The following is a 27,738-nucleotide window of genomic DNA, read 5'->3' as shown; positions in this document are numbered from 1 at the left end:
CCACAACCCAGGATTTTCAGGTGAGACAACTGAACACACCCCAGGAAATTGCTCGAGCTCTTAAGAATTCAAGTATCAACAATCATATGATTCAAGGATTTATTAAGTCATACATGCAAAACATACTGCTAATTGCATTAGCAAAAGATCAATGTAAAAACACTCCACGATTCTGCAACTGTCAATTTAAAAAATGTTGTTCTATTTTATTGGTTGAGAGGTCCAACCTTGTATTCTTGCCAGCGGGTAAGTCGTACAGAACTTCGTTAGCACAAGCACGGGCTTACAGAATGTCACAGACCCAAGGGAACATGGTCAGGCAGGGCAACGGGAAGCGTGTGTCCGGGGGGTGAGGCAGAGGAGGGCCAGCGTTAGGGGACAGTATTGGTGATCTGGCAAGACAGTGATGTTAAGAAAGTTCATAGTTTAGGAATATCTAAAATATTTCAAAAACTGTAAAGCTGCAACACATGATTTTTACACCTAGTTACTAGAAAACTAAGGAGAGTGCTTATTAGCTTTGAATAAAGTAACAAGGAAACAGGAATGCACTTTACTAATCTACAAAAAAAAATTTCTAATGCATTATCAGAAAGATTTTATAATACAAGGAAGCATATTGCTCGTTAAGAAGGGGTTCTATAAGAAAAGCACTAAGTTAGCAACTATGGGTACAACCAGTTCAAAGATGAATTAAATGCCCAATTTCAGGAAGGATGGCAGGTCTAAGAAAAAGGAAAAGCTTAAAACACTTAGTGATAATACCGACCTTTCTTCATTTACTGCATTTGACAGAAATTAACCTTTTAAAATTTTACCCGTGACACTTTTACTCAGTTTGATTATGACGTGTACAATGTAGTGTAAATTAACCTCCGGATTTTGTCAAAATACTGTCTTTATCCTTTGATCGCGTCACATGCTGTGCCCCCCGCCCTCATTGGAGGAACATGGGAGTGAGAGGTCTGTTCAAAATGTCAGCAAAAGCGAATACACTAACTTTTTAAAAAAATTTCACTACAAAATCAAAAAGACTGATCCAAAGAATTGAGTCATTATGCTCCTTCCGTGAGGACATACAGTACAGTTAGGGCGTGGCCACGGGCTTAGATGGCAATGTGGCAACAGCTCGAGGAGGCTGTGCGGCTTTCCTACTGGAAACTAGCAAGCACAGGTCTGCAGGTCCAAACCTGAGACACTGCCGTCTCTTCTGAAGGACAGGGATCTTGAACGGTTTAGTGCTTAGTGTTCTCAGCACAACAATGCAACTTAGTTCACAAGGTATTTTGGCAACTCTTAATCTGAGCAAGAATAGGGGCTTTTGAAAAATAAGGCTTTAAGAAAGCTGGCCATTTTAGGGCTAAATTTTAATGTGAAAGTTTGAAGTCTTACACTTTAAACAAAACCTAAAAATTACTGATTGGTTCAAAATGGTTTTATGGAAAAACTAATCTGTAACAAAAACTTGGCATTGAGTGCGAAGGCTCCACCATTTTTGAGCAAAGCGTACAAAGGTTCTGAGGGGGATGGGGCAGGGGAACCCAACATTTACAACAGCAGGCATTTTCTCTTCCTCTTCTTGACGGGAGGGGGGCAGAGAACCGCTCGAATAGCTTCATCAAACACTGTCTTGAGGCCTCGCTGCGTGAGAGCAGAGCACTCCAGGTATTTTACAGCACCTGCCGAGAAACACAGCCTCATAGCCACATGTGGAGCCCACCCTTCTGTCCAGGAGGAGGGCAGGAAGCAGCTCCCCAGGCCCAGACTCCTGACAGCCCGCTGGGCACAGCAGAGCAACCCCTGACCTGCACCCGGAGGTCACCTACTGAGCGCTCACACTGAGAGCTTTGCCTGGCTGGCTCCCCAGAAGTCAACCATAGCCTGAGTCAGAAAAACATGCTCTTTACTTCCCCCAGACTGGACTCCTGTCTCTGCCATGAAAATAAAAGCACATGCAAAGCAGATGTGAAAATGCAGATTTCCTACCGATCTCCTTAGCCATGGCCAGACCCTGTGGGTAGGTGATGGGAGTCAGCTTCTTCTCCTTCAGTTTCTCAATCGTGTCTTTGTCGTCCCTGAGATCAAGTTTAGTCCCCACCAAGATGATAGGGGTGTTGGGACAGTGGTGTCGCACTTCGGGGTACCACTATATGCAAGAGAGGAAGAGAGTCACCACACCCTCCCTGATGAACCTCCTTCGCCTAAATTACATCCCCACAGGTGTCAAACTGTCAGCCACTCCTTAGTTGCTGCAGAGTCCTCAACAAGACACAGCATCCCACCCTTCAGCCCTGCTCACCTTGCAATACCTTCCAGAACCACAGGCCTACCTGTGGGGATTCCAATAGCAAGCTGGGACTCCCAAGAACAGGCAAGGAGGGAACATCCCCCTCCTCAAAACCACTACCTCTTGGTAAAAGGAGTTAAGTTCTTAGATGGTCTCTTGAGAAACCTCCCTATTCAGCAAAAAAGCCAACTATCGACTGAGGTCTCAGCTCTGCCACCATGAGCCCCACTGAACACATCCCTGACCACAACTGGAGGACATCCTGCACATGTCATTTTTCACAAGTGACCAGGGCAGCAGTGGAAAGTCATGGTCGCTATTTTTATTAGACAACCCCATCAGGCAGACTCCAAAGTGCTCACTACTTTAGCAAGGAACAAAGCCTTTCTGAATCAGGCCCTGAAACTTTAGAACTCTACATAATAAAGTCATATACTTCAAAACTGATTTGCTACCTAAGTAGAATTACAACATCAATTTAAATAATTAAAATTCCTATCACCAAGTGTTATTTTTGCTTCCCAAGGAGACATTACATAACAAGATGTTCCTCTAAAACATTCCCCACTTACCTTTGCTCGAACATTTTCAAATGATGCAGGACTCACAAGAGAAAAGCAAATTAAGAATACATCCTATAAAAAGGAAACAGGGAAGTGTTTAGAAATGGTCTTACAATGATGAATGCACTTTGCTTTGTAAATGCTGTTGGGAATGAATCATGAGACGAAATGCGTATTATGTACCAGCAGCTTGTGTCTAAAGCTTGCTTCCTGGTTCCCCCCTTCAGTTCTGTCAGAAGGCTCCCAAACCAGAGCCAGCACATGAAGCAGCCAGTTACTTCTGAAAGAGGGGAGAGGATTTACTAGAATGTGCTCAAATTTACTGGAGGTCAGGGGGGCCTCAAATCAGAACCCCCAGAGGCTTCTTCCCCATCATTTCCAACTCCCCCTGGGAATTTATCCCCTCCACCCCAGAATTTAATGTTCCTATTATATACAGGGACAAAATCAAGCTATCACTCCAATATTTCTGTAAAATGTGGTCTCCATTTATCAAAAGCAGAGTTGATTTTAAAAACCTTTACCAACAGTGTGCTTTTCAGTAAACTCCTCATGTGCACATTAAGTACATGTATAGTGGACCACTGGGGTGCAATTAAACTGCTGCTTTAAGAACTGCTACCAGAGTCCCTTGGCTCGGAGTGGGGCTCAGTGGTTCGCTCAGTGAGCACAACCACTGTGTAGAAGGGCAGTCTTGTGTGTAAGTGGCCTCTCCTGGCTATCAGCTTCTCAAACCCAAGTGGGGTTCTCTGTAGGACTTAGAGCGCGCGGCAGTGGCAAAGTGGAGGAGATTCAGAGGAAAAGTCAGTGCAGACTAAATACCTGGAAGATTTTCTGACTGAATGTAAAACATATCTCCCATTCTGTATTGTGTAAGAAGCCAAACTAAAATATTTACCTGTATTTAAAAATGCTTAAGAATTTCTAAAATGCTAGGTTTATAAGACATTTTCCTGGAAAAAGGCAGCTATGCATTGTGAAATGTACCCAATTCCCAAGCTAACACTTTCACCAATCCAGCTGATGTCTTGTACCTGGAAAGGGAGAGAAACATCCCACACAACAGCTTTTTATAAATGACATTTTCCAAACGCTAGCGCATGCACAGGCTTGTCCAAGAATCACCTCGGCATTTTGGCACCTGATTACGTCACTTCAAAGCAAAGGTGGGTTAGCTCACCAGCACCACACAGCCATGCCGCAGACAGGCCCGCACACCGGATACCACAGCGGAGGAGGCCCTGGCAGCCACAGTTAGTCACCCTTGGGCTCAAGCATGGGCTCCATGGTGGGCTTGGGGCAGGGGGCTCCACACCTTCATCTCCAACCCGCCTGAAGAGGCCCCTTCATAAAAGTTCCTCCTTCCCCTTGGGAGGAGAAGAGCAAGCAGTTCACAAACCACTTTAATTCAAGCTAGTAGGTAAACTGTCTCGCTCTACTGAAAGCACATTTTGTCAAGCAAAACCCCAACCTTGAGTGAATTAAATTTAAAACACTCAAGGAACATGAGGCTCAACAGGAAATCCTGGGAAAACTAAGTGAAATGAGAGAACAGATAAAGCTTGAAACTGAAGTGGATTGAAAGTTTTACATACGGCAATCAGCTTGTCTTTGCCCCTGGAAGGTATATCCTTACCATACGTTTCTCCAACCTAGTAATGCATGAGAACTTTGTTTGAGTTTAGTAAAAACTGAGGAAAATGCAAGTCAATATAATCCATTATTTCTTCATCAGAATTGTCTCAACCCTCCTAAAGGATCTGAAAGCAACTGACAAATACCACCAAACAGTCCATCAAACCCTGTGAAGGTCAACGAGGGTGAAGACGTCAGGCAGATATGGGGAAGGAGGGGGGCACTCCTTTCTAGCCATGGCAGCGCACAGAGGGTGTGCTTCCAGCAGAAGCCACAACATACCCGAGAAAGCACACGGGTCACGTCCAGGTGAGAAAGGTTAAGGAAGCACCCTTCCTTACCGAAGGGGTATCCCTGTGCCACTGCTGGCTCCCACTGGCAATAGGCACACCTGTCACAGCTCTCCATCCCAGGTCTGAGACCTAAGCCCAGCTGAAGCCGCCGCACGCAGGAAGAGCACCTGTCTGTAAACACAGGCCTCTCAGACGAAGCACTCCCCCAGAAGCACGGCCCGGTCAGAGAGCTGTGAACGCGGCCAGCCTCCTGTGTGCAAGTGCTGGTCCTCTCTTCCCCCAAATCCTGGGAATGCAGGTTGGATTTAGGGGCCTGAATTACTGGAGTAAATGCACTGAGACCTTTAATTCCCCGCCCCCCCCAGCTTTGGACGGGAACGCCCCGAAGGGACAGCATTTCTCATGTTTACCACAGTGCCATCAATTCATTCCTTTGTTCTGACAAAAATCGGAAAGACTTGCTCTTCAAGCAACACAGAAACCTACAATTTTTTTTAAGAGACAGACGGACAAGAGAATTCTTTTAATTTTATCTAAGTCTCTCTGATCTACAATTCTAACAACATGAAAGTTGCCCTAATTATCCTGGGTTTAATCTATGGGCGACTTTTGAAGATCTGTGCTCCAAAGGCCTTGACATGCCACCAAATATTTATTGTGACATAAAAACTCCTGGGCATTGGCCACAAAAATGCAGCCTCAAAATATCCTCCAACCATATCTGTTCTACCCTTTCCAATTTTTAAGAACTTTTTTTTTTGAAGAAACATGCTTTCCATCCTACGTTAACATTACGCCATCTGCCTGTTCCTTTCTCCTCCTCCTTCCCCCAGCCAAAATATGGCTTTAAAAAATATTTCTAGGGGGATCCCTGGGTGGTGCAGCAGTTTGGCACCTGCCTTTGGCCCAGGGCGCGATCCTGGAGACCCAGGATCGAATCCCACATCTGGCTCCTGGTGCATGGAGCCTGCTTCTCCCTCTGCCTGTGTCTCTGCCTCTCTCTCTCTCTCTATCATAAATAAATAAAAATTAAAAAAAAAATATTTCTAGGGGTACCTGGGTGGCTTGGTCAGTTAGGCATCTGACTCCTGATTTCAGCTCAGGTCATGATCTCAGGGTCATGGGCTCCACACTGCCTGCTCAGGATTCTTGCTCTCCCTCTGCCCCTCCCTATCCTCTAAAAACAAAAAAAAGCAAAACAAAAATCCTAAAAAAACTAGTTTTCCTAAAAAAAATTTAATTAAAAATAAATAAAATGTCTTATGCTTCTGACACTTATCTCTTCCAGCAGCAAGTCTTTCCCACCTCGGCCTTCTAAACCAACGCCCTGCACAGAGTCCACGCTGCTGGAAGGGCATCTCCATGTTAACGCCCGTCCTTGCAAACCCCCGAGCTCCAAAGCAGGGCCTGGCCTGCTCAGCCTTCCTCCCTGGGTCACCAATGTGCTGGAGCCTCTTTACTCACCTGAGCTGTCCTGGGCCACAAGCTTACCTCTCCTCTAGCCGCTTTCCCCATGCTGGCAGGACACTTCTGACTACACACGCTCCCACCTAGCCCTCATTACCTGTGTATCACAAAGCAGGTCTCCTACATGTGTGAAGGGAGACCATAGAGAGATGAGTGGCTCCTAGCAGGATATGAGCAGACTGTGGGGTGGTGGGGCTCTCCTAGATCCTCCTCTCCCGGAGGCCTTCCACCTGGCTTTTACTTTCAGACTTGGAATATTTTTTACTACGGGTATTCTATGAACTGAGAAAAGCAGCATGAGACACACAAACAGGGCAAAGACACTACGCATGTGGCATCCATGAGGAGCTAAGAAAACATGCTCTGGAGAAAGCAAAGAGCAGCCCTGATACCTGGGAGCCAGCCCAGTGCTCACAGCTTGGTTACGGCAAGTTCCCATTGAATGGGACCATCACCCAGAGTGCTGGGGTTAGAAGAGGTCACTATCTGACCATGCTGGCATGAACACAAAAATAAAGAAATAAATAGAAGACCACTTCACAATCTTGTCTAACCTCAAATACAAGGTCACCGTACAAACTATAAAAACACCAAACATCCCCCTCTCCCAGACAAGGGGACTGCATGCCTATCTCTGCACCAGTCACAGCTTCATCCCCACCTTGCAGAGGAGATTAGGGCATCCCTAAAACTACCCTGCTTCTAGCCAGCACCCAATCCAGAGCAAGTTCTGCCTTCTCGAGCCCCAGGTGGACGTCCGGCTCAGGGCAGAGAATAAACCCAATTTCTTTCAGCCACAAGTGTGTTCCCAATAACCTCTGGCTGGAGGACACAAATCCTGTAACAGCCAATTTAAAGTAGAAAGCCATATGAAAATCAAAATAGCTGAGACACCTGGGTGGCTCAGAGGTTAAGTGCCTGCCTTTGGCTCAGGGAGTGATACCAGAGACCCAGGATCGAGTCCCACATTGGGCTCCCTGCATGGAGCCTGCTTCTCCCTCTGCCTCTCATGAATAAATAAAATACTAAAAAAAAAAAAAAAAAGCCAAGCTAAATGCTACTGTTTTTCTTTTTAAGCATCAGTAAGCAGCCTAGCCCTTCTCAAGGTGAGCTCACACAAATGTCCTGGCTGACCCAGGCACAAGAGGCCCGGCACGTCAGCCAACAGGCTGGGTAATGTTGAGCTTTCTCAGAACCCACACAGAGCTTGTTGTGACTGGCAAGTCCCAGGTGTTCCCACTCACACCAAGTACCGGAACAAGAAGGCAAATACAGCCCTGCATGGACCATACCACAATGGCGAATAGACCAGCTGAAGGGGAGTGTGCCGAACTCATAGGCTATTTTCAAAGAGCGTGTTAAAGTAACTTATTCAGAGATGGAAGAGCCTGAAGGATTACTTAATCAAGAAAAACAAAAGCGTGAAGGATAGTTTCTCCTGAAAAGGACCACCCGCTCGCCATCTTTTGGAAAACAAAGTAGAAACAAATGCCTCACACAGATTTAACTTCGCTACCCAGAGTCACCCTACGAACAAGGAGAACAGCGTTAAATGACCACAGGAAACAGGATGTTTCTGGGTCACAATGTCCTAAGTAAGGGGTGAGATCTGGGTAAGAAATGGTCCACTGTCCCTTCAGGAGAGTATCTGAGCACAGTCATGGATGAGCCACGGAGTCCCATAGACCAAAGAGCCAAAGACCAGAGACCAGGTTCCAGTCAGTGCAAAGTTTAGAGGTGTCCCCTCTGCTGAGATGCCAGCCTGTAACCACCAGGCCTGTTGCTCTTAGTAGGACAGCATTCAGGGCCTCCCCCCAGAAGCCAAGACAATTTCCTCATCCCCAAAGAAGCCATCAGGCACGTCGTTAATGGCAGGATGGCCACTCTCCTCTTTGCTCTAAGCACCAGGACACCCCCTGTGCTGGTACGTGGTATGTTACACACCTACAAGTGTGAACTACTGGAGGGCAAGAATCATGCCTTCCACCCTTTTAGACATTCAAGTATTTGACAGGAAACTAGCACCTTGTACAGATGAAACAAAGTTTACGAAGTCCTGCCCTAGAAGGACAACACCCCCACCCACTTGGATGTTGGGCTTCATACCTTGCAGCCTGATTCAATCTGCTACTTTATCTCTGTGTTCTCTAGCATACAGAGTGGGAATCTTGCCAAGTCACCTTTGACTTACTGTGAGTGACTCCCTCAGAGAAAAAGGCCGCACCCTGCCCGGACCCCTTGAGTCACAGGAGGTGGTTCTCATTTCTCAGAAGTGATACCCCACCCTTCCAGATGTATCCAGTAAGTTGGAGACTCCTACTCTACCAGTCAATAGGTAGCAAATCCACTTAAAATCTGGAATTATCAAGCCCCCATTGGGGACAGAAGTTTCCTAAACATACTGAAGACTTCGAACCATTTGGTGATTATGAGCTGACTTTTAAAACTTAATCAGTTAATTTTTAGCTGGAGATTAAATGAGGCATCACTCATTCAGACTTAGCATTTTATGGTTTTGGTCTTTATTGAACACTATTACTATAATGTAGCAAAAATCCACAGTTCAAATTAATTGTATTTGAGAATTCCTCCAGCTGAAAAAATAAATACAAAAGACAATGACTGTTGCATGGAAAAACTTTAAAACTTTAAAAAAGGAAGGGGGTGGGGGGAACAGCTGGCTGGCTCAGTTTGTTGTGTGTCCTGAATGTCCTACTCTTGATTTCAGCTCAGGTTGTGATCTCTGGGTCATGAGATTGAGCCCCACACAGGGCTCTGCACTCAGCAGGCAGTCTGCTTGAAGATTCTCTCCCTCTGCCCCTTTTCCCTGTTTGCACAATGCGCACACTAAGTTTAGGGGCCCCTGGGTGGCTCAGTTGGTTAAGTGTCTGACTCTTGGTTTTGGCTCTGGTCACGATCTCAGGGTCATGAGATCGAGCCCTGCATCGACCCCTGCACTGAGTATAGGGTCTGCTTGGGATTCGTTCTCTCCCTCGCCCCCTCCCCCTACTCTCGTGCTTTCTGTCTTGAATAAATCTAAAAAATAAAGTTTTAAATTTATTTTACTAAATAGAGAGTTAACTTTAAAAAACTCCAGAATGTCTCCACCTGATCCTCCTCTGGTCATCCTAGCTTGCTGAGAGAATGTACAGCAACTTCTGTTCATTTGGGCCCAGCTAGCTCAGACTTGAAGAGCTGTCCAGATCTGTGAATCTTCACCTCAGCTACACTAGAGTGTCTGTGATGTGCCTGGAACTATTCAGTGTGCCTTATACTGATTGCTAATCTAATCCTATGAGAAAACAGGTCATGACTAGAGCTGTGAAGAAACCTGCCAGGGTCACAGAGCTAGGAAGCAGAGCATGGGACTTCAACCTGACAAATTCACTTGACTGCCTCTAGAGCATTTTCCTTTGGCCAGTGAGTCATCTGAGCCTCTAGAGTTGGTTTAAAACACTTTTAAAATGACTAACAAACGTGTAACAAGATAAGCAAATGGTACAAATAAGACAATTGCTTATTTCAAGTAAAGTGGTTTCTAAGCGTATTTTAACCAGCCATTACTGATTCACTTTGATACACACATCATTTAAAATTGTCTGAAATGGAAGCAAAACTAATCTAGAAGTTTTTCTGACTGGACACAGTGGACATATTTTTACAAAACCGAAACCTGAATATACATTGAGAAGACTTAGATACTAACGTTGTAGAAAGATGAGCATGTGTTTTATTAGAAAAATAATATTAATTCCAAAAGAGAAGTCATTAACTTGATTTTTAAAAACCTTAACTGTTTAAATTGACTCTGTGGCACAAAGCAAACTGATCTTAAAAGTAATTATTGTTGAAACTGGTTTGCAAGAACAAAACAGTACCTATTTCATGCGGCTGTCCTGAAATTAAACTGAAAGCATGTAAAACACATAGCACCATCGTTAGTAGCTGGTAAGGCTAAAAAATTAGAAACAAATCCTTGGTCCTCATCTAGGACATTCACTACTAAACTTAACCTTGCTACTAAAGATGGCAATACAGCTGGCCCTTGAACAACGCGGGTAGTTAAAGGTGCTGACTACCCCCTATGCAGTCAAAACCCTGTGTATTACTTTGACTCCCCGAAACTTTAAGAAACAGCCTGCTACTGACTGGGAAGCCTTACCAAAAACATAACCAGTTGATTAATACATGTAAAATATGTTATGTGTAATATACACTGCATTCTTACACTAAAGCCAGAGAAAATGTCACTAAGAAAATCTTGAGGGAAAAAAAAAAAAAAAAAAAACAGAAAATCTTGAGGAGGAACTATGCTTACAGTACCGTACTGTATTTATGGAAAAAAAGTCCTGGTGTAAGCGGATCTCTGCAGTTCAAACCTGTGCATTCAAGTGCCAAATGTATAAGCAAACCTGTAGGTGATATGCAATTACACAGTCAAAATTACATACTCTAAAGGACACATTAAAAAGCAGTCATGATCCTTACTGTTTGCGGATAGGATAAGGGACGTAATCTGTCATAATCTTCTTGTCCAGCTGTATCCCATAAGCCCAGATTCACTGGTTTTCCATCTACCATAACATTGGCAGAGTAGTTGTCAAAGCTGTAGAATGGAGAAAAAACAGTCAGTCTTTAGCCCTGGAACATAAGGCATAGATGGGGGGTTTGAGTGACTGTCATAGCAAGGGTCTCAGAGGTGTGCCAAGGCCAGGAGTGGCCTGGAGGCTCCCCTGACAGCAAAGGTGCCAGCATGCAGGCACAAGGAGCCAGAGCAGCCACGTGGAAGGAGAAAGGGCTGCAGGGTATGGGGAAGGGGAAAACACTGCACCTGGAGAAACACGCCTGGGACACAAAGGACAAGGTAGTCCACTGAACCAAAACAAATGACTGTCAGCAAGAGAAACCTTTGTTTTTAATGAAGAGAACATTAAGATTTTTCTCTCCAGAAAGAAACAGAGTATAAATTAGTCCCTCTCTCAAACCCACTTGTTGACTTGTGTACACATGTTACTCATCTTCAACAAGGTGGCATACCACAAAGCCACACTCTACAGTGCGTCCAGAACACCCGCACTAAGTGCAGGGCAATCACCATCAAGCCTTGGTCACCGAGGCCTGCAACCAAACTGCTATGGTAACACAAAGCAATGCTTTGAAAAGTTATGGTGTGAGGCGAGCCTGCTTCTCCCTCTGCCTGTCCTTGACTCTTTCTTCTATGAATAAATAAAATCTTAAAAAAAGAAAAGAAAAGCTATCATGTAACATTTCAAGAGTGAGTATACACATGTACTTAAATTAACTTGAAGTTGCTACACAAAAACTAGTTAATGATAAGAGGCAGCCCAGAGAAGCCTGGCAGGCAAAAATAAGGTGGACTTAAAAAACAAACAAGAATCACTAAGTATCACCACCAAGTACTTCACTAAAAAGAAATTCTGAGGACGCCTAGATGGCTCAGTGGTTTAGCATCTATCTGCCTTTGGCTCAGAGCGTGATCCTGGGGCCCTGGGATTGAGTCCCACATCCGGCTCCTCATGGGGAGCCTGCTTCTCCCTCTGCCTATGTCTTTGCCTCTGCCTCGGCCTCTCAGGAATAAAATCTTGAAAAGGAAAAAAAAAGAAAAAATCTGGGATTACAATTCAAACCAGGGCAAGTACCAAACAAGACACAATATATCAGCCTGTAAGATAAAATTCAAAATCATTTTCACATACTCTCAACTCTCAACACTAAAACTTAGGGTCTTGTTACATTGAGACAGCAAAGCAGAGGTCTGAGAAAGGCTCCAATGTGGTTTACAGAATGGAATGACAACTAAATACCGTAAAGAAAAAGCCTCATGTCTTGCAATTCTGCCTCTGTGAGAAAAGGAGATTATTCAATAAACAGTATTATGACTTTTTTCCATCTGGGAAAAAGAATCAGGTGCCTGCCTCCTAGTATACCAAAAAAATAAATTCTAAATGAATTCTGACTTCAGCCACAAAATGAAAACTTTAGCCACAAAAATCTAGAAAACCTACAAGAGGGTATTTTTGCATCACGGAAACAGGAATGGTCTTTCTAAGTAAAACATAAAACTGCATGGAGGCGAAACAGTATATTTACATAAAAACGCCAAACTTATTTATGCAGAAGATCTCATGATGAAGTTTAAAGACAAATGAGATAGAGGGATTAACATTTTTTTTAAGTTTTTTTTAAAATTTTTATTTATTTATGATAGTCACAGAGAGAGAGAGGCAGAGACATAGGCAGAGGGAGAAGCAGGCTCCATGCACCGGGAGCCTGACGTGGGATTCGATCCCGGGTCTTCAGGATCGCGCCCTGGGCCAAAGGCAGGCGCCAAACCGCTGCGCCACCCAGGGATCCCCAAGATTTTATTTATTTATTCATGAGAGACAGAGACACAGGCAGAGGGAGAAGCAAGCTCCATGCAGGGAGCCCGACGTGGTACTCAATCCCGGGTCTCCAGCATCACACCTTGGGCCTATGGCAGCGCTCAACTGCTGAGCCACCCGGGTTGCCCCTAAAATTTCTTATGTACAAGAGTTTCATCAGTAATATAAAATTTCAGTAGAAAAACAAGCAAAGGAACTCCACAGGCCATTCACAGAAGACTGCAAATGGACAGTGAACATTCAAGGGATCCTAACCTCACCGCTGATCAGAAATGCAGCTTTTTTCAATGCCTGTCGCCCATGGTCCAAATTGAGGAGGCCGCGTTAGTCACAGCTGGTCCAAGTGACGGCCTTTTGGCGGCAACTGGGTAGTATCTGCCAAAACTTTGAATATCCAGACGCCTGGGTGGCTCAGTTAAGTGCCTGCCTTAGGTTCAGGTCATGATCTCAGGGTCTTAGGATCAAATCTCTAGTCAAGCTCCCAGTCAGGGTCCCCTGCTCAGCGGGGAGTCTGCTCTGCTGTTTTTCCCTGTGCTGCCCTCTCCCACTCGTGCTGTCTCTCAAATAAAATCTTTTTTTTTTTTTTTTTTTTTAAGATTTATTTATTCATGAGAGACACAGAGAGAGGCAGAGACATAGGCAGAGGGAGAAGCAGGCTCCATGCAGGGAGCCCGATGCGGGACTCAATTCCAGGACTCTGGGATCACGCCCTGAGCCAAAGGCAGGGGCCAAACCACTGAGGCACCCAGAGATCCCCCTCTCAAATAAAATCTTAAAAAAAGGGGATCCCTGGGTGGCACAGCGGTTTGGCACCTGCCTTTGGCCCAGGGCGCGATCCTGGAGACCCGGGATCGAATCCCACGTTGGGCTCCCGGTGCATGGAGCCTGCTTCTCCCTCTGCCTGTGTCTCTGCCTCTCTCTCTCTCTCTCTCTCTCTCTCTCTCTGTGTGACTATCATGAATAAATAAATAAAATCTTAAAAAAATAATAATAAAAATAAAATAAAATCTTAAAAAAAAATTTAAATAGCCATTCCCTTTTGATTTGGCACATTCCACTTCTAATAATCAATCACATGTGCACGATATGTGCAACATTTAGCACAGAAAAAGGAAAAAAAAAAAAAAAGAACCCTAATGACCAGTGGTTTTTATCAGCTATCCTAGTTCAGAGTCACTGATAGCTAATAAGGATTTCACTCTACCTATGTGTAGATTAGGAAAGTCCCAACTGGGATGTCTTGGTGGCTCAGCGGTTGAGCATCTGCCTTTGGCCCAGGGCGTGATCCTGGGGTCCCAGGATTAAGTGCCACATTGGGCCCTCTGCGTGGAGCCTGCTCCTCCCTCTGCCTATGTCTCTGCCTCTCTATGTCTCTCATGAATAAATAAATTAAAAAAAAAAAAAAAAGGGGGGAAAGTCCCAACCATAAAACCAGACCATGGACAACACAGACAGTATGATCCCACTTCTACAAAACTTTGGAAACCACCAAAATACACCTGTTGTGCTTGACAAGGTTAGCACAGGTGGGATCTGAGGGGTTTCTTCTCCACCAGGATGGCAGCCATGAAGACAGAGCTGACATCATGGCCGCAGGTGATACATTATGAGGCTCAGCTACAGAGCACTCCCTAGTAACCCCATCATCAGAAAAGCACTTCTCCATCTCCACCCAATTCTGCGGCCAAGAGGGAATAAGCAGCAGCTCAGTAGCCAACTCTATACTCCCACAACTGACCCTAACACACACCCTGGTAACGTGACAGGCAACCATCAGATTACTTGCCAAAAAAGGCTAATGACAATATAACAGTGTATTTTATGTTTCAGTTCCTTGATCCTTCACAGAGCTTAGAGAGCCAAATTTACCAGAAACTCTTCCATTTTCCAGTCTTCTAGTTAGTTAACTTTGTTTCCTGAATATCTAAGAATCAATTAGGAAAGCTGCGTGTTTCATCACAATGTAGAAACTTTACATAAGATTAAGTATTTTTTAAAAGCCCAAATACAGGGGATCCCTGGGTGGCTCAGCGGTTTAGCGCCTGCCTTCTGCCCAGGGGCGTGATCCTGGAGTTCCAGGATCGGATCCTAGAGTCCCGGGATCAAGTCCTGCATGAGGCTCCCTGCATGGAGCCTGCTTCTCCCTCTGCCTGTGTCTCTGCCTCTCTCTCTCTCTGTCTCTCATGAATAAAATAAAAACTTAAAAAAAAAAAAAAAAGCCCAAATACCTTATAATTAGACTTAGGTGAGTGTTTAGATGGAAAATTAATCAGATCTGCTCTTGTGCAAAGTAAGAATGCCTTTATAGCAAAACAATGGTCAAAGGAATAAAAGAAAAAAAAAAAAACCATCAGAGGCAAGTTAATTCCCAGGTTAACTGGATACTTACACAGTGGGGATGTATTCTCCAGGAAATGCATTGGTTGTGTAACTGATCAGTAGACAAGTTTTACCTACAGCTCTAAAGAGAGAGAAGAAAAGAGTGTAAGTTGCTTAATCAGCATGAATGTAATCTTTTCATTATTCTGTTAACTTTATAGAAAAATCAAGGAGTATACCCCAAGTACTTACCATTAAACAGTTTCTATAATCTTTTACTTAACACTACACATTTTATCCTGAAATTTATAGTAAACTCAAATTTCTCAAAAAGGAGCCCTCATGTTCTATTCAGGTGTAGGGCATTAGCATTCATAGTCAGAAACTGTTAAATAAGCTCAGGTTGAACAGGAACAATATTTTAAAATTAAAAGTCTCGGGATCCCTGGGTGTCGCAGCGGTTTGGCGCCTGCCTTTGGCCCAGGGCGCGATCCTGGAGACCCGGGATCGAATCCCACGTTGGGCTCCCGGTGCGTGGAGCCTGCATCTCCCTCTGCCTGTGTCGCTGCCTCTCTCTCTCTCTCTCTCTCTCTCTCTCTGTGACTATCATAAATAAATTTAAAAAAATAGAATAAAATAAAATAAAATAAAGAGTCTCTTTTGTCAACATCTGTACCCAGTCTTTCATCCAAGAATCTTCAATTCTATCCTCAGATCATTCTGATGGATATAATATGCAAACAAAGCCTTCCTCTACAGCTTCCACTTGGTTGCTATGTATTTTGCTGCCTCAGAGTGGTAGCTCAAACCCACCACCTTTTAGAGCCTTTCCTCTGGCATCAGTAATGACTGTTCTCTTAATAGAGTGCTTAGTCACTAACCACCACAGATCAACTGTGAACCACAAAGAGCCACACAGAACTAACTTTAATTCATCTGTATTCATTTGCCACCTCCCCAACCCCCCATCCTCGCATATCACCCTAAGCTTTTAGAGCAACTAATATGATATATTCCAGACATATTAATTAACAGTCCCGGGATGCTGGCCTAACTTTCCAAACAGCTGCAAAGAGGAGAAAGTAAAAAAGAATCATGCAGAAATTCTCCAGAACAGAAGGGCCTCCTGTACTAGTAGTGGGTACAGTGTATCATCAGGCGGAAGTCAGAGGCTGAAAGTCTCTCAACCACTTGAAATTTTTTTTCATGAGAATATTAACTACAAATCAAGATCACTGCACCCTTAGCCAAAAAATGGTTTCCAAATTTTACATTCTTACAGTGACTTCAAGGGGTTCTGAGAGCCTGTGTGTGTCCCTAAGGATTCACTAAATGCTCTCCCTACAAGAGCCCATCTTCCTGCTGTTTGCTGTTGGCTTACCAAGGTCCTGTCTGTCACACAATGAAGTTCTGAGCTGTAACATTTTGTCGTTCAAACTCAACTACTATGAATTAGGATTCGCCATAAAGAAGTGCTTTTCTATTTTTGTAGCACTCTTAGCTGGAGGCAAAAACCTCTCAGCTAAGACAGATTACAGGCCCATCCAGTCTTGCCAATACTTGTTTTACTCCTAACATTATAAAGGGCTTAAAAGTTGGAACTCTCCCACCCCCCAAAGACCTCGCGGAGTCAAACATTACATCATCAGGAAGTAGCTTCCAACTCCTCAAGGCTTTCTAAACAAAAATGAGTCATTGGCCATACATTTTGTGAAAAGCTTACAATGTCAAACCTGTGTAAGCAGGAGGCTGAGATCTGTAGTTGTTATCCTGGATCTGAGACCCAGAGCCAGCTCTTTATTATTTGCTGGCTGGAACTGTTTTTATGTTTCAACATCCTTATGCCTCAGTTTTCTCAACTGTAAAATGGATGCAGAACTATCAACTCCATCACAAAACTACTGAAAAGGGCAGCCCCGGTGCTCAGCGGTTTAGCATAGCCTTCAGCCCAGGGCCTGATCCTGGAGACCTAGGATGGAGTCCCATGTCGGGCTCCCTGCATGGAGCCTGCTTCTCCCTCTGCCTATGTCTCTGCCTCTTTCTCTCTCTCACGAATAAATAAAATCTTAAAAAAAAAAAAAAAACCCAAAAAACTATTGAAAGCATTAATCCTATTTCAACCTATACCAACAAAGTGTGTGGTATGTGAGGAAGAATACTAGGTGCCAAAGATATAAAGCAATGAACAAGATCTTGTGAAATCTGAGCAGTTATTAAAGTGAAGAATAAAAAATGCAATCATTACATAAAAATTACAGGTGTGGTATGTCATTAAAGATACTCTGGAAATGTACAGTGAAGGGATCTAACCTAGTCTTGGAGGCGGAAAGAGGAGGCTGCGATGTACACTGAAACTTAGGAGGAGTGGGGACGTGACAGGAGGAACATTCTAGGCAAAAACGACATCATTTATGGGGAGGCCCAGAAGCTCAGCGTAACTGAAGAACAAAGAAATAAGGGGGAAGCACCAAAAGAAAATATGAGAAGACTGTCATCTCTTCTTGTTAAGGGCATGGGACTTGATCCTACTTGGGAAGTCCCAGAAGATTTTTAGTTGCCAAGAAACCATTAAATTTGCATTTTCAGAAGCAGCCTCTGACTGCAGTGTGGAGAGAACAGAGGAAGCTGGGACTGGAGGCAGGAAAACGAGTGGTTTGAACCAAAGAGGGGACTTCAGAGTGAAGAGAAGTGGGCCATTTCAAGAGCTTCCTAGGCATGAGGCAGAATATGATAGCTCAGCCATAGGCTGGATGTGGTAGCCGAGGAGGAGAGTGGGAGTCTAAGGCCATCACCAGTGAATCTCTTCTCAAATTACAAATGTTGTGCAAAAATATTAATACTTATTGCCTCTAATGTCAAGAATAAGCAGCTATAAAGGTTTTAACGGTTATGTTAAAATGTTATAGTAGCACTTCCCTTAAAAGCCTGTCCTAAATCTCTTCCATATGTAGAAGGAACAAAGCCATTATTATAAATATGATGGTTTTAAATGCCCTAAACTTTATTTTCCTGAAACTTCACCTTCATCTGAGGCATTGTCTTCTGAAAGGTATAACTGCAAAGGAATTCAAGGTACTTGGCATAATCCGATACTGATGGGAATTTTTTTTCTTACCAATCCTTACAGTATTTGCTATAAACCTAAATTCTATAAGAAATTATTAAATTAGAGGCATCCCTGGGTGGCTCAGTGGTTTAGCGCCTGCCTTCCGCCCAGGGCGTGGTCCTTAAGTCGTCCCAGGATAAGTCTCACATTGGGCTCCCAGCATGGAGCCTGCTTCTCCCTCTATCTCTGCCTCTCTCTCTGTGTCTCTCAGGAATAAATAAATAAAATTTTTTAAAAAATTATAAAAATTCTGACTTTTAAATTAATTTATTCATTTTTTAAATTTCATTTATTTATTTGTGAGAGACACAGAGAGGGAGCGAGAAAGGCAGAGACACAGGCAGAGGGAGAAGCAGGCTCCATGCAGGGAGCCCTACTCGATTCCCAGGTCTCCAGGATCAGGCCCTGGACTGAAGGCGGTGCTAAATCGCTGAGCCACCGGGACTGCCCTTTATTTTTAAAGTAGGCTCCACACTCAGCATGAAACCCAACATGGGCTTGAACTCATGACCCTGAGATCAAGAGTCTGATGCTTGGGCAGCTCGGTATATGTCCAACCTTTGATTTAAATATTTACTTAGTTTTTAACAACAGATAAAAAGAAAAAGGAAATGGTTATTTACCTCCCATTAGTGTTACTTATTCACTCCACAAAAAAACCCCTAGAGGCCAAAGTCAACACAAGCTCAGGCAGTACCAGCTCCCCAACAGAGAACAGAAGCAGTGTTTGGTCACAGCCTCACAGCCCCGGACTGATGCTGCTGCAGAATCTCTGGAAGTTACTATCCAGAAAGTTTAACTCCAGCTCTGGAGTTTCCAATTTTATATACACTTAACTTCTCAGTTCCATCTTTTTATAATCTTTGAAAGCTGCCACAACATTAAAAAATGAACCTGAGGGGCAACTGGGTGGCTCAGTCTGTTAAGCATCTACCTTCGGCTGGGGTCATGGTCCCTGCTCCTCTGGGAGTCTGCTTCTCCCTTTCTCCCTCTACCTCTCCCCCACTTCCCCCCACTTGTGCTCACGTTCTCTCTTGCGCAAATAAAATCTAAAATAATAAAAAATAATTTAAAAAATGAACATGAGACTACTGGAAGAAAGTTCATATGAGCACATTTTTTTACCCTATCTGTGCCACTCCTGCTCTGTCTTGTAGAAATAAACCAAGATTAAAGCCAGTAACTCATGTTCCCATTATGTTGTTTTTCCATTAAGAGATCTTTAAAGGAACTTTAAAAATTTTTTGAGATCTCAGTATTACTAAAATCTATAAACCAAAACTTAGAAAGCACGTATGATCCATAAATCTGGAAATGCTGCCAATTCCCTCATGTTAGAGAAGGGAGAGGAACCTGGCTGATGTGATTCTGGATCTCGGTGGTGTCAGTTCAAGCCCAAGCTGGGTACAGAGGTTACTTAAAAATAAAACCTTTGGGCAGCCCTGGTGGCTCAGAGGTCTAGCGCCACCTTCGGTCCAGGGCCTGATCCTGGAGACCAGAGAATCGAGTCCCACATCAGGCTCCCTGCATGGAGCCTGCTTCTCCCTCCACCTGTGTCTCTGCCCCCCCCCCCCCCCCCATGAATAAATAAAATCTTTAAAAATAACAATAAAATAAAATAAAACCTTTATCAAAAAAAAGGAAGGGATACAATAACAATACAGGAAATTCAAAAAGAAGAACTTTCTGTATTGTCTTATTTTTAAAAAGATACATTGGGGGGTACCTGGATGACTCAGTCAGGCATCCAACTCTTGGTTTTGGCTCAGGTCATGATCTCAGGGTCATGAGATTGAGCCCCACGTGGGGCTACACACTAAGAACAGAGTCTACTTGAGACCCTCTCCCTCTGCCCCCCTCCCCAATCGCTTGCTCTCTAAAAAATTTTTTTATAGATTTATTTATTTATTTATGATAGAGAGAAAGAGGCAGAGACACAGGAGGAGGGAGAAGCAGGCTCCATGCCGGGAGCCGGACGTGGGACTCAATCCCGGGACTCCAGGATCTCGCCCTGGGCCGAAGGCGGCACTAAACCGCTGAGCCACCAGGGCTGCCCAAAGGTTTTATTTTTAAGTAACCTCTGTACCTAGCTTGGGCTTGAACTGACACCAACGAGATAAAGAAACACATCCCAGGGATCCCTCTCTAAAATTAAAAAAAATAATAATAAATTTTAAAAAGATACACTGATATCAATAGGACTGAAAGACCAGATTTCTCCAATGAGGAAATAAGGAGCCTGTATTACTGTCCAAGTGTACCTAGATCTTGGGGCCGGCCTCTGGGTGGCTCACTCAGTTAAGCATCCAAACTCTTGGTTTAGCTCAGGTCATGATCTCAGGGCCCTCAAATCAAACCCTGTGTGGAGCTCCAGGCTCAGTGGGGAGGCTGCTAGGCTGCTGGAGATTCTGGTTCCCTCTTCTTCTCCCCATACTCCTGCTCACTGCTCACACTCACTCTAAAATGAATCTTTTTTTAAAGTACCTAGATCTTAAGGATTAATAGAATATAAGGAAATGTGAATTATATCTATTAAATATGTATTCATATTTATTGCATAAATGAAAGATCCTAAATGAAAGTCCTCAATTTACCCTGTGAAATGGGGTTTGGGAACTCTCCAACAGTAGGCCTTCAGTAAATAAATTCAGAAAGCACATGAATAACAGAGTAGTTTAGTGCTACAAATAAACAAACCCTAATCTGAAGTTCTGATTATTTATTACCACAAACAATTTATGGAAAACCATTATCACCACTGGAGGCTTCAAAAAATTAAAAAGCCTATGTAGTTTCTTTTTTTTTTTTTTAATTTTTATTTATTTATGAGAGAGAGAGAGAGAGAGAGAGAGAGGCAGAGACACAGGCAGAGGGAGAAGCAGGCTCCATGCACCGGGAGCCTGACGTGGGATTCGATCCCGGGTCTCCAGGATCGCGCCCTGGGCCAAAGGCAGGCACCAAACCGCTGCGCCACCCAGGGATCCCAAGCCTATGTAGTTTCAAAACCCCTCAAGGTTGAGGGTGACTGAGTGGCTCAATAGTTAAGCATCCACCTTTGGCTCAGGTCATGATCCCACCCACGGTCCTCTGGGCTCTCTGTTCAGGGGAGGAACTGCTTCTCTCTCTCTCCCTGTAGCTCTATTTGTGCTGTCAAATAACTAAATAAAATCTTAAAAAAAAAAAAAAAAATCAAACCCTGAAGGTTGAAGATGCTACCTAAAAGAGAGAGTTCAATCCTGAAGTAGCCATTACTCTACAGGCCCCTCCCTGCCTTTTAGAATTCTAGAAGCACCAATCCTAATCCTGGAGTACTTGATACTTGGATCTGAGCAAGATACAGAGTTCACAAACAAGAATTTTTATCTAACTGCATATCATCCCCATTCTCCTTCAAAGTCAAATCCTGTTAAAATATGCCCTATTGGGGCACCTGGGTGGCTCAGCAGTTGGGTGCGTCTGCCTTGGGCTCAGAGCGTGATCCTGGAGTAGGGGGATCGAGTCCCATATTGGACTCCCTGCATGGAGCCTGCTTCTCCCTCTGCCTGTGTGTCTCATGAATGAATAAATAAAATCTTAAAAAAAAAAGCCCTAATTATGGGAAGATATGTGATAAGGAAATAGAGCAAAATACTGATAACAAAACTCTAAGTGGTAAGTGTTCACTGTACAATTCTTTCAACTTTTATGAGTGAAATTTTTCATATTAAAATGTGGGAAGAGGGGATCCCTGGGTGGCTCAGCAGTTTAGCTTTGGCCCAGGGCATGATCCTGGAGTCCCAGGATCGAGTCCCATGTTGGGTTCCCGGCATGGCCTGCTTCTCCCTCCTCCTGTGTCTCTGCCTCTCTCTCTCTCTCTCTCTCATAAATAAATAAATAAATAAATAAATAAATGAATAAATAAGTTTTAAAATAAAAATAAATAAATAAAATGTGGGAAGAGAAATTCCTCTGACATGTGGTAACTGCCTTGGTAGCAGGATTCCCAATAAAACATCTTCTTAGTTAAGACTAAAATCACAAGAAATACCTGGTGGGTGATGCAGAGATGAAAAAGAAGTACTAATACATTCAATACATAATTAATGCAAAAGATAGAACATTATGAAAAGTGGCTTTAAGATTTCTAAAAATTACTAATAACTCCTCTACTGAACCCAATCTTGAACTTTTACTGGGATTATCATTTGAAAGTTGTTAAAAAAAAAAAAAAAAAAGACTTAAGTATAATTTTAACCACCAAGATCAGAGGCAAATAACAAACTCAAATTTAGAAGCCAGTGTAGATTTCAAACACCTTTACAACCGGTCAAAAATGTGGAACCCAGGGGGATCCCTGGGTGGCGCAGTGGTTTAGCGCCTGCCTTTGGCCCAGGGCGCGATCCTGGAGACCCGGGATCGAATCCCACGTCGGGCTCCCGGTGCATAGAGCCTGCTTGTGTCTCTGCCTCTCTCTCTCTCTCTCTCTCTCTCTCTCTCTCTCTCTCGCTGTGACTATCACAAATAAATAAAAATTTAAAAAAAAAAAAAATGTGGAACCCCATGCCTCAAGACAAAAATACACAAAGACAATTCATGAGGTACTTAAATTCATGGATCATACCTTCATTGATTTTTTTTTCCCACTGATTATTCAATGGAAGTGAGTGGAGACTAAGTGGTGTACATTCCTAAAAAGATGACATCATCATGGAAGGTATTTTTCACACTGAACTAAAACAATTTCCTGGAAAGCAATGTCTAAATTAGACACTGGGATGACGAGACCACTTGCCCAATCTGGAGTGAACGTAGGGGGGGGCTTCAGGTCACTCACTCCCAGCCTTCTGGTCAACCAAAGTCAAAGCAACACTATTAAAAATGTTTAGAAACATCTGAATGTGAGATGCTGTCTTACTGAAGTAAAGCTGAGAGAAAATCTTGGGGGCAGAGATCCCCCAAGTCAAAGTAAAACACCCTGTGTTCAGGAAGGACTAACAGAATTAGGACCAACAGAAGGATCTGCAGAATTAAACAGTATCAAAATGTCACTTCACATTTTATACTTAATGCCAGTGAACTGCTATATAGGAAATAATTTATAAGAATATAGGCTAATTAGGAATCCCTCGGTGGCTCAGCAGTTTGGAGCCTGCCTCCAAGGCGTGATCCTGGAGACCCGGGATCCAGTCCCATAACGGCCTCCCTGCATGGGGCCTGCTTCTCCCTCTGCCTGTGTCTCTGCCTCTCTGTCTCTCTCATGAATGAATAAATAAAATCTTAAAAAAAAAAAAAAAAAAAAGAATATAGGCTAATTGATCCTACTTATAATATGGTTATGATATAACTTTTAACCTAATTCCCAAGAATATTTTTTAGATAAGGAAGCTTGCAATTTGTGCAGCTTCAATTTGCCTTTATTGCTTAAACTCCCCTTAACTGCCTCAAGTCCCACAGCACGGAGTTCTTTGCCCCACAAAATTTACACCCACGTTTACAGCTTTAACAATTTTTGAATAAAAGAACATTCCAAGTATATCATCAGGTATGTTTTGTTTGGGTCAAAGCAAAAAAATATTTTTGGTTTGGAAAATCATGTATGTAACTTTTTCACTGAAGTAATGTTTGCTGTATGTTGTCCCTTATTTAAAGTAATAGAGGGGGCAACTGGCTGGCTCAGTTGGAGGAACGCGCAACTCTTGGATCTCAAGGTCCTGAGGTTGAGTCCCACATTGAGTGTAGAGATTACTTAAATAAATGAATAAATCTTTAAAAAATAAATAAACAGAGCTTGAATTGTTAACTTCTAACAGGGCTTAGCCCCAGTCTACATCAATGTCAAATACGGTACCAAAAAAATCGAATGAAAACTTAAAGCCAAGAATTGTTTTATGCTTTGGACCTCCCACACAGGGCCCAACAGTGCCTCAGATTAAGAGAAAGAGCAACACTATATGAGGCTGGCTGCCTGCACTTTCTCAGCTGGGACCAGGCACCTGGGAGGCACTTAGTATCCAGCATCGTGTTTATTTTTTTTTTAAGATTTATGTATTTATTCATTCAAGAGACAGACTGAGAAAGAGAGGCAGAGACACAAGTAGAGGGAGAAGCAGGCTCTCTGCAGGGAGCCTGATCCCGGATCCCAGGATCTCGACAGGAGCTGGAGCCAGGCAGGCACCGCTGAGCCACCCAGGCGTCCCCCAGCAACTTGTTTAATCCTCGCCACTTCAACTTGAGGTCCCTGTCCTGGGAGAGGAGTGTGATATACCCAGGTGCCTCCCTAATCATTGGGAGTGGGGATTCGAAGTAAGGATCCAGATCCCACAACAGGCACTCAACAGGTATGTGACTAGATACACAAGGCAATACAAATCATAGGGGTCCATCATCTGTAAGCATTAAGTAGGTCTGCTGTGCTTATGTTTAGTTTCAGAAATTTTCAATTAAGAATATTACATTCTAGGGCACCTGGATGGCTCTGTCAGGTAAGTGTCTGCCTTCCTCTCAGGTCGTGATCCTAGGATCCTGGGTTCAAGTGGCGCATCCGGCTCCCTGCTGGGCATGGAGCCTGCCTCTCTCTTTCCCTCTCCCTCTGCCACTCCCCCTGCTTGTGCTCTCTCTGTCAAATAAATAAAATCTTAAAAAAAAAAAAAAGAATATTACATTCTAAAGTTAGATACTGAATTATCAGCATTTTTTTTAAAAAACCAGCATTATTTCATACTCTAAGCATTACAGATTCAGCATTTTTAATTTTTAAAGGAAATGCAGTTAAAGTGTTCATAAGACAATGCGATATATGTGTAGTTAATTCATTACACAAAAGGATCAAATTTCATTTAAACCAATGTACTGATTTCCCTATTAAACTAATTAACTGAAGTTTGTGGGCCCCAAATGAAAGAAAAGCTTTCTTTTCAAGGGTTTAAAAAAAAAACAAAAAGCATACATATTCCTAAATAGGTGAGAGTTATAACTTTTAGCTATATGCACAGAACCATGAAGTGTTAATAACGTTTCACACGTTGAAGACTGACAAATCACACAGATGGGCATCTTTTAAAAAAATCAGTTCAACTGTCCTTGCATCTGAATTAGTTGTAGCAACAGTTTCAAAATGTCTAATTTACAACTATCTAAATGAGCTAATTCACAACTTGGGAGGCATAAAAGCCACATCAGTCCTAATGACAAGTTTGGGGAATATTAATCAAAAGGAAGACCGATGTCAGAACTCTTCCTTGGATTTTACAAGACTTGAAAAATGTACCAATTACACTGAGTTTGATGAAACTGATAGTAATTCTTGGATCTTCGCTGTTAACATTCAACTAACTCGAGCACTGCTGAGATACACAATTTTGCTCGGATTACACTGAGATTTTTGTTTCTATGGGAGGGGAAAAAAAAAACTGCATAAGCCAAGTCTTGTCTTCCTCTAGGGCCTTGTAACCACCACAGACAGTAATGAAAAGAAATGCCTTGAGTCACAGGGCAGCTCCGCTCAGGGAGCCTGTTCTGCTACATCCCATACCTAATGCAAGCAGCGAAAGCAAATTTCTTTCTTTTTTTTTTTTTTATGACCACACCACATTCAGAGAAAAGATCAGTCTTAATCACACCTAGCTTCTCGTAGCTAGAATCTCAAAAGTTTCTCCAAGGAAAGAACAAGAATTATCACCAAAGGGGGGGTGGAAATCTTAAAAGCGGCTAAGTACAAGCGGAAGATACGGGAAATCAGTTTGGGGTCGCCAAACCGGCCCAGGCAAATACTCAAGAACTATCGACCTGGTCGCCGGGACACACGGAAGCTCATAACCGGGCTCCAGAGGCTGATGTAAAAACCCAGAAAGGGTCCTTCCCCGCCCCCCCTTAGAGAAAGAAAGGCAACTCCAAGCCCACCGCTGTAGGGGCGGACGAGCGAGGGTGGCGGCGCCGCTGGGGGGTCCCGCCCCGCGCGCAGCGGGCCCAGAAGGCGGGAGGGTGGAGTTCACTTTTCCCTCCGGCGGCCGCTCGGCGACTCCCTCCCCCATCAGAAAAAAAAAAGAAAAAAGAAATAAGGAAAAGAAAAAAAAAAAAAAAGAGCCGGAACCAGGCCCCGTGCCTCCCGGTCCTGGAGGGAGTGAGTGGTGGCCCGCGCCCCGCGGAGAGGCCGGCTCCGGGCCCGCGCGAGCCCGCCCGGCCCCCAGGCCCCACCCCCCGGCCCCCGGCCCCCGGCCCCCGGCCCCCGGCCCCGGCCCCGGCCCCGGCCCGCGCACTCACCCGTCTCCCACCACCACACACTTGATGGCCTGCATCTGGGCCGCTCGCTGGGCCGCGGCGGCGGCGGGCGGGCGCTGACGCGAGAAGCGGCGGGCTCGGGGCGCCGCGGGCGGGCGCGCGGCTGCAGGCGGCAGGGCGCGGGGTGCCGGGGCCGCTGTCCACGCCGCCTCGCCCTCCGCGGACGGAAAGCCGGAGCCCAGCCGCGGCCACCACCCAAAGCTGGGGGAAAACTGCGGAGAAACAGGAAATGGCCGCTCCACTCACATCCGGTCTCCCCTCCCCCGCGCCGGCGCGCCGCTCCCAGGCTCCGGGGCGGGGCCGCTCCTGCCCGCGCGGCTCCCGGGCTTCCTGCCGGGTTCGGGGACGTTCGGGAGCGCTCGGACGCGCTCGGCTGGGGCCCGCTCGGCTCCAGAGGGTGGTAAGAGAGGGGGGCGCGGGGGCGGGGGCGGGGGCGCGGGGGCAGGCCGGCCGCCATGTTTGTGCCACCTGGAGAAGGGCAAGAGTCTAGACTTCTGTGAGAACTCTGAGGGGAGGACAAGATTCTGCCAGAAAATTCAGAACCTGAATTTCTAAGGAAGCAAATGCCACACGCTCTACCATTTTCCAAAGATAACTTCTGTTCATTGAGCCAAAAATGTTGAAATTTCTTCCCTTAGGTATGCGTCGTCCGTTTCCGGTGCGTTGAGCGTTTACTAGTTCCACGCCTTATACCAAGTTCTGGGGTTGATGTTACCAGACCATTAAAGTGCCAATATTTTGGTATTTTTTTCTCTGAGTTGTTTTTTGTTTTTAAGTAGGTCCCGTGTCCACTCTGGGGCCTAGACTCATAACCCTGAGGTCAGGAGTCACATGCTCCACCAACTGAGCCAGCCAGGTGCCCCTCTTGGCTAGTTCTTTATATGTGTAAAGATATGTTTTAAAGAAAGTTGGAGGGATCCCCGGGTGGCGCAGCGGTTTGGCGCCTGCCTTTGGCCCAGGGCGCGATCCTGGAGACCCGGGATCGAATCCCACATCGGGCTCCCAGTGCATGGAGCCTGCTTGTGTCTCTGCCTATGTCTCTGCCTCTGTGTGTGTGTGTGTGTGACTATCATAAGTAAATAAGAATTTTAAAAAATAAAGTTGGAAAAATACCTAACCCTTAGGACATTTTTAACGGCCGATTACTGTTCACTTCCATTGTGCTGGCGGCCCTCACCCAATGTCTCTGTTATTGAGCAGCTGAGTTGTCCCTATTTGAGAAACAATGCTGGGCTGAGCGTGTTTGTGACAAAAAAATTCACAGCTTGATTTCTTTAGACTATACGCCCCAAATTGGAGTTACTGGGGTAGCAGGAGTGAGCGTTTTTTAAAGCTTTGGTATTTATTGTTGCATTGCCCTCCTGCAAGGTAGTAACGGGTTCACGCTCCCATGGGCTCTGAGAATAGA

The 27,738-nt window shown here is 44.4% G+C and overlaps 1 protein-coding gene across 2 annotated transcripts; it reads right to left on the bottom strand.

Moving 5' to 3' along the window:
* Window positions 1-85: 85 nt before the first annotated feature.
* Window positions 86-26,623, bottom strand: RAC1 (Rac family small GTPase 1). Of its 2 annotated transcripts, XM_072753170.1 has the most exons (7): window positions 26,313-26,570; window positions 15,039-15,110; window positions 10,734-10,851; window positions 4,446-4,502; window positions 2,860-2,922; window positions 1,987-2,146; window positions 86-1,679 (listed from the first exon to the last, which is right to left on the bottom strand). In XM_072753170.1, the coding sequence occupies exons 1-7, from the start codon at window positions 26,345-26,347 to the stop codon at window positions 1,549-1,551; spliced, it is 636 nt and encodes a 211-aa protein (XP_072609271.1). In that variant the 5' UTR covers window positions 26,348-26,570; the 3' UTR covers window positions 86-1,548. The 2 variants fall into 2 exon arrangements, with proteins under 2 accessions (XP_072609271.1, XP_072609270.1); XM_072753169.1 differs by lacking the exon at window positions 4,446-4,502 and having other exon boundaries at window positions 26,313-26,623.
* Between the last annotated feature and the right edge of the window lie 1,115 nt (window positions 26,624-27,738).

This window comes from Vulpes vulpes, chromosome 3 (genome assembly GCF_048418805.1).
Source record: "Vulpes vulpes isolate BD-2025 chromosome 3, VulVul3, whole genome shotgun sequence".
Classification (NCBI taxonomy): Eukaryota; Metazoa; Chordata; class Mammalia; order Carnivora; family Canidae; genus Vulpes; species Vulpes vulpes.
This window is presented reverse-complemented; position numbering and strand designations above follow the sequence as displayed.

Coding starts and splice junctions, on each gene's coding strand:
- RAC1 (XM_072753170.1), bottom strand. CDS start 26,347: ATGCAGGCCATCAAGTGTGTGGTGGTGGGAGACGG. Junction 4,503..10,733: donor CCTTATCCTATCCGCAAACA/GTAAGGATCATG, acceptor ATGCATTACTAG/GTTGGAGAAACGTATGGTAA. Junction 1,680..1,986: donor GGCCATGGCTAAGGAGATCG/GTAGGAAATCTG, acceptor GTTTCTCGGCAG/GTGCTGTAAAATACCTGGAG.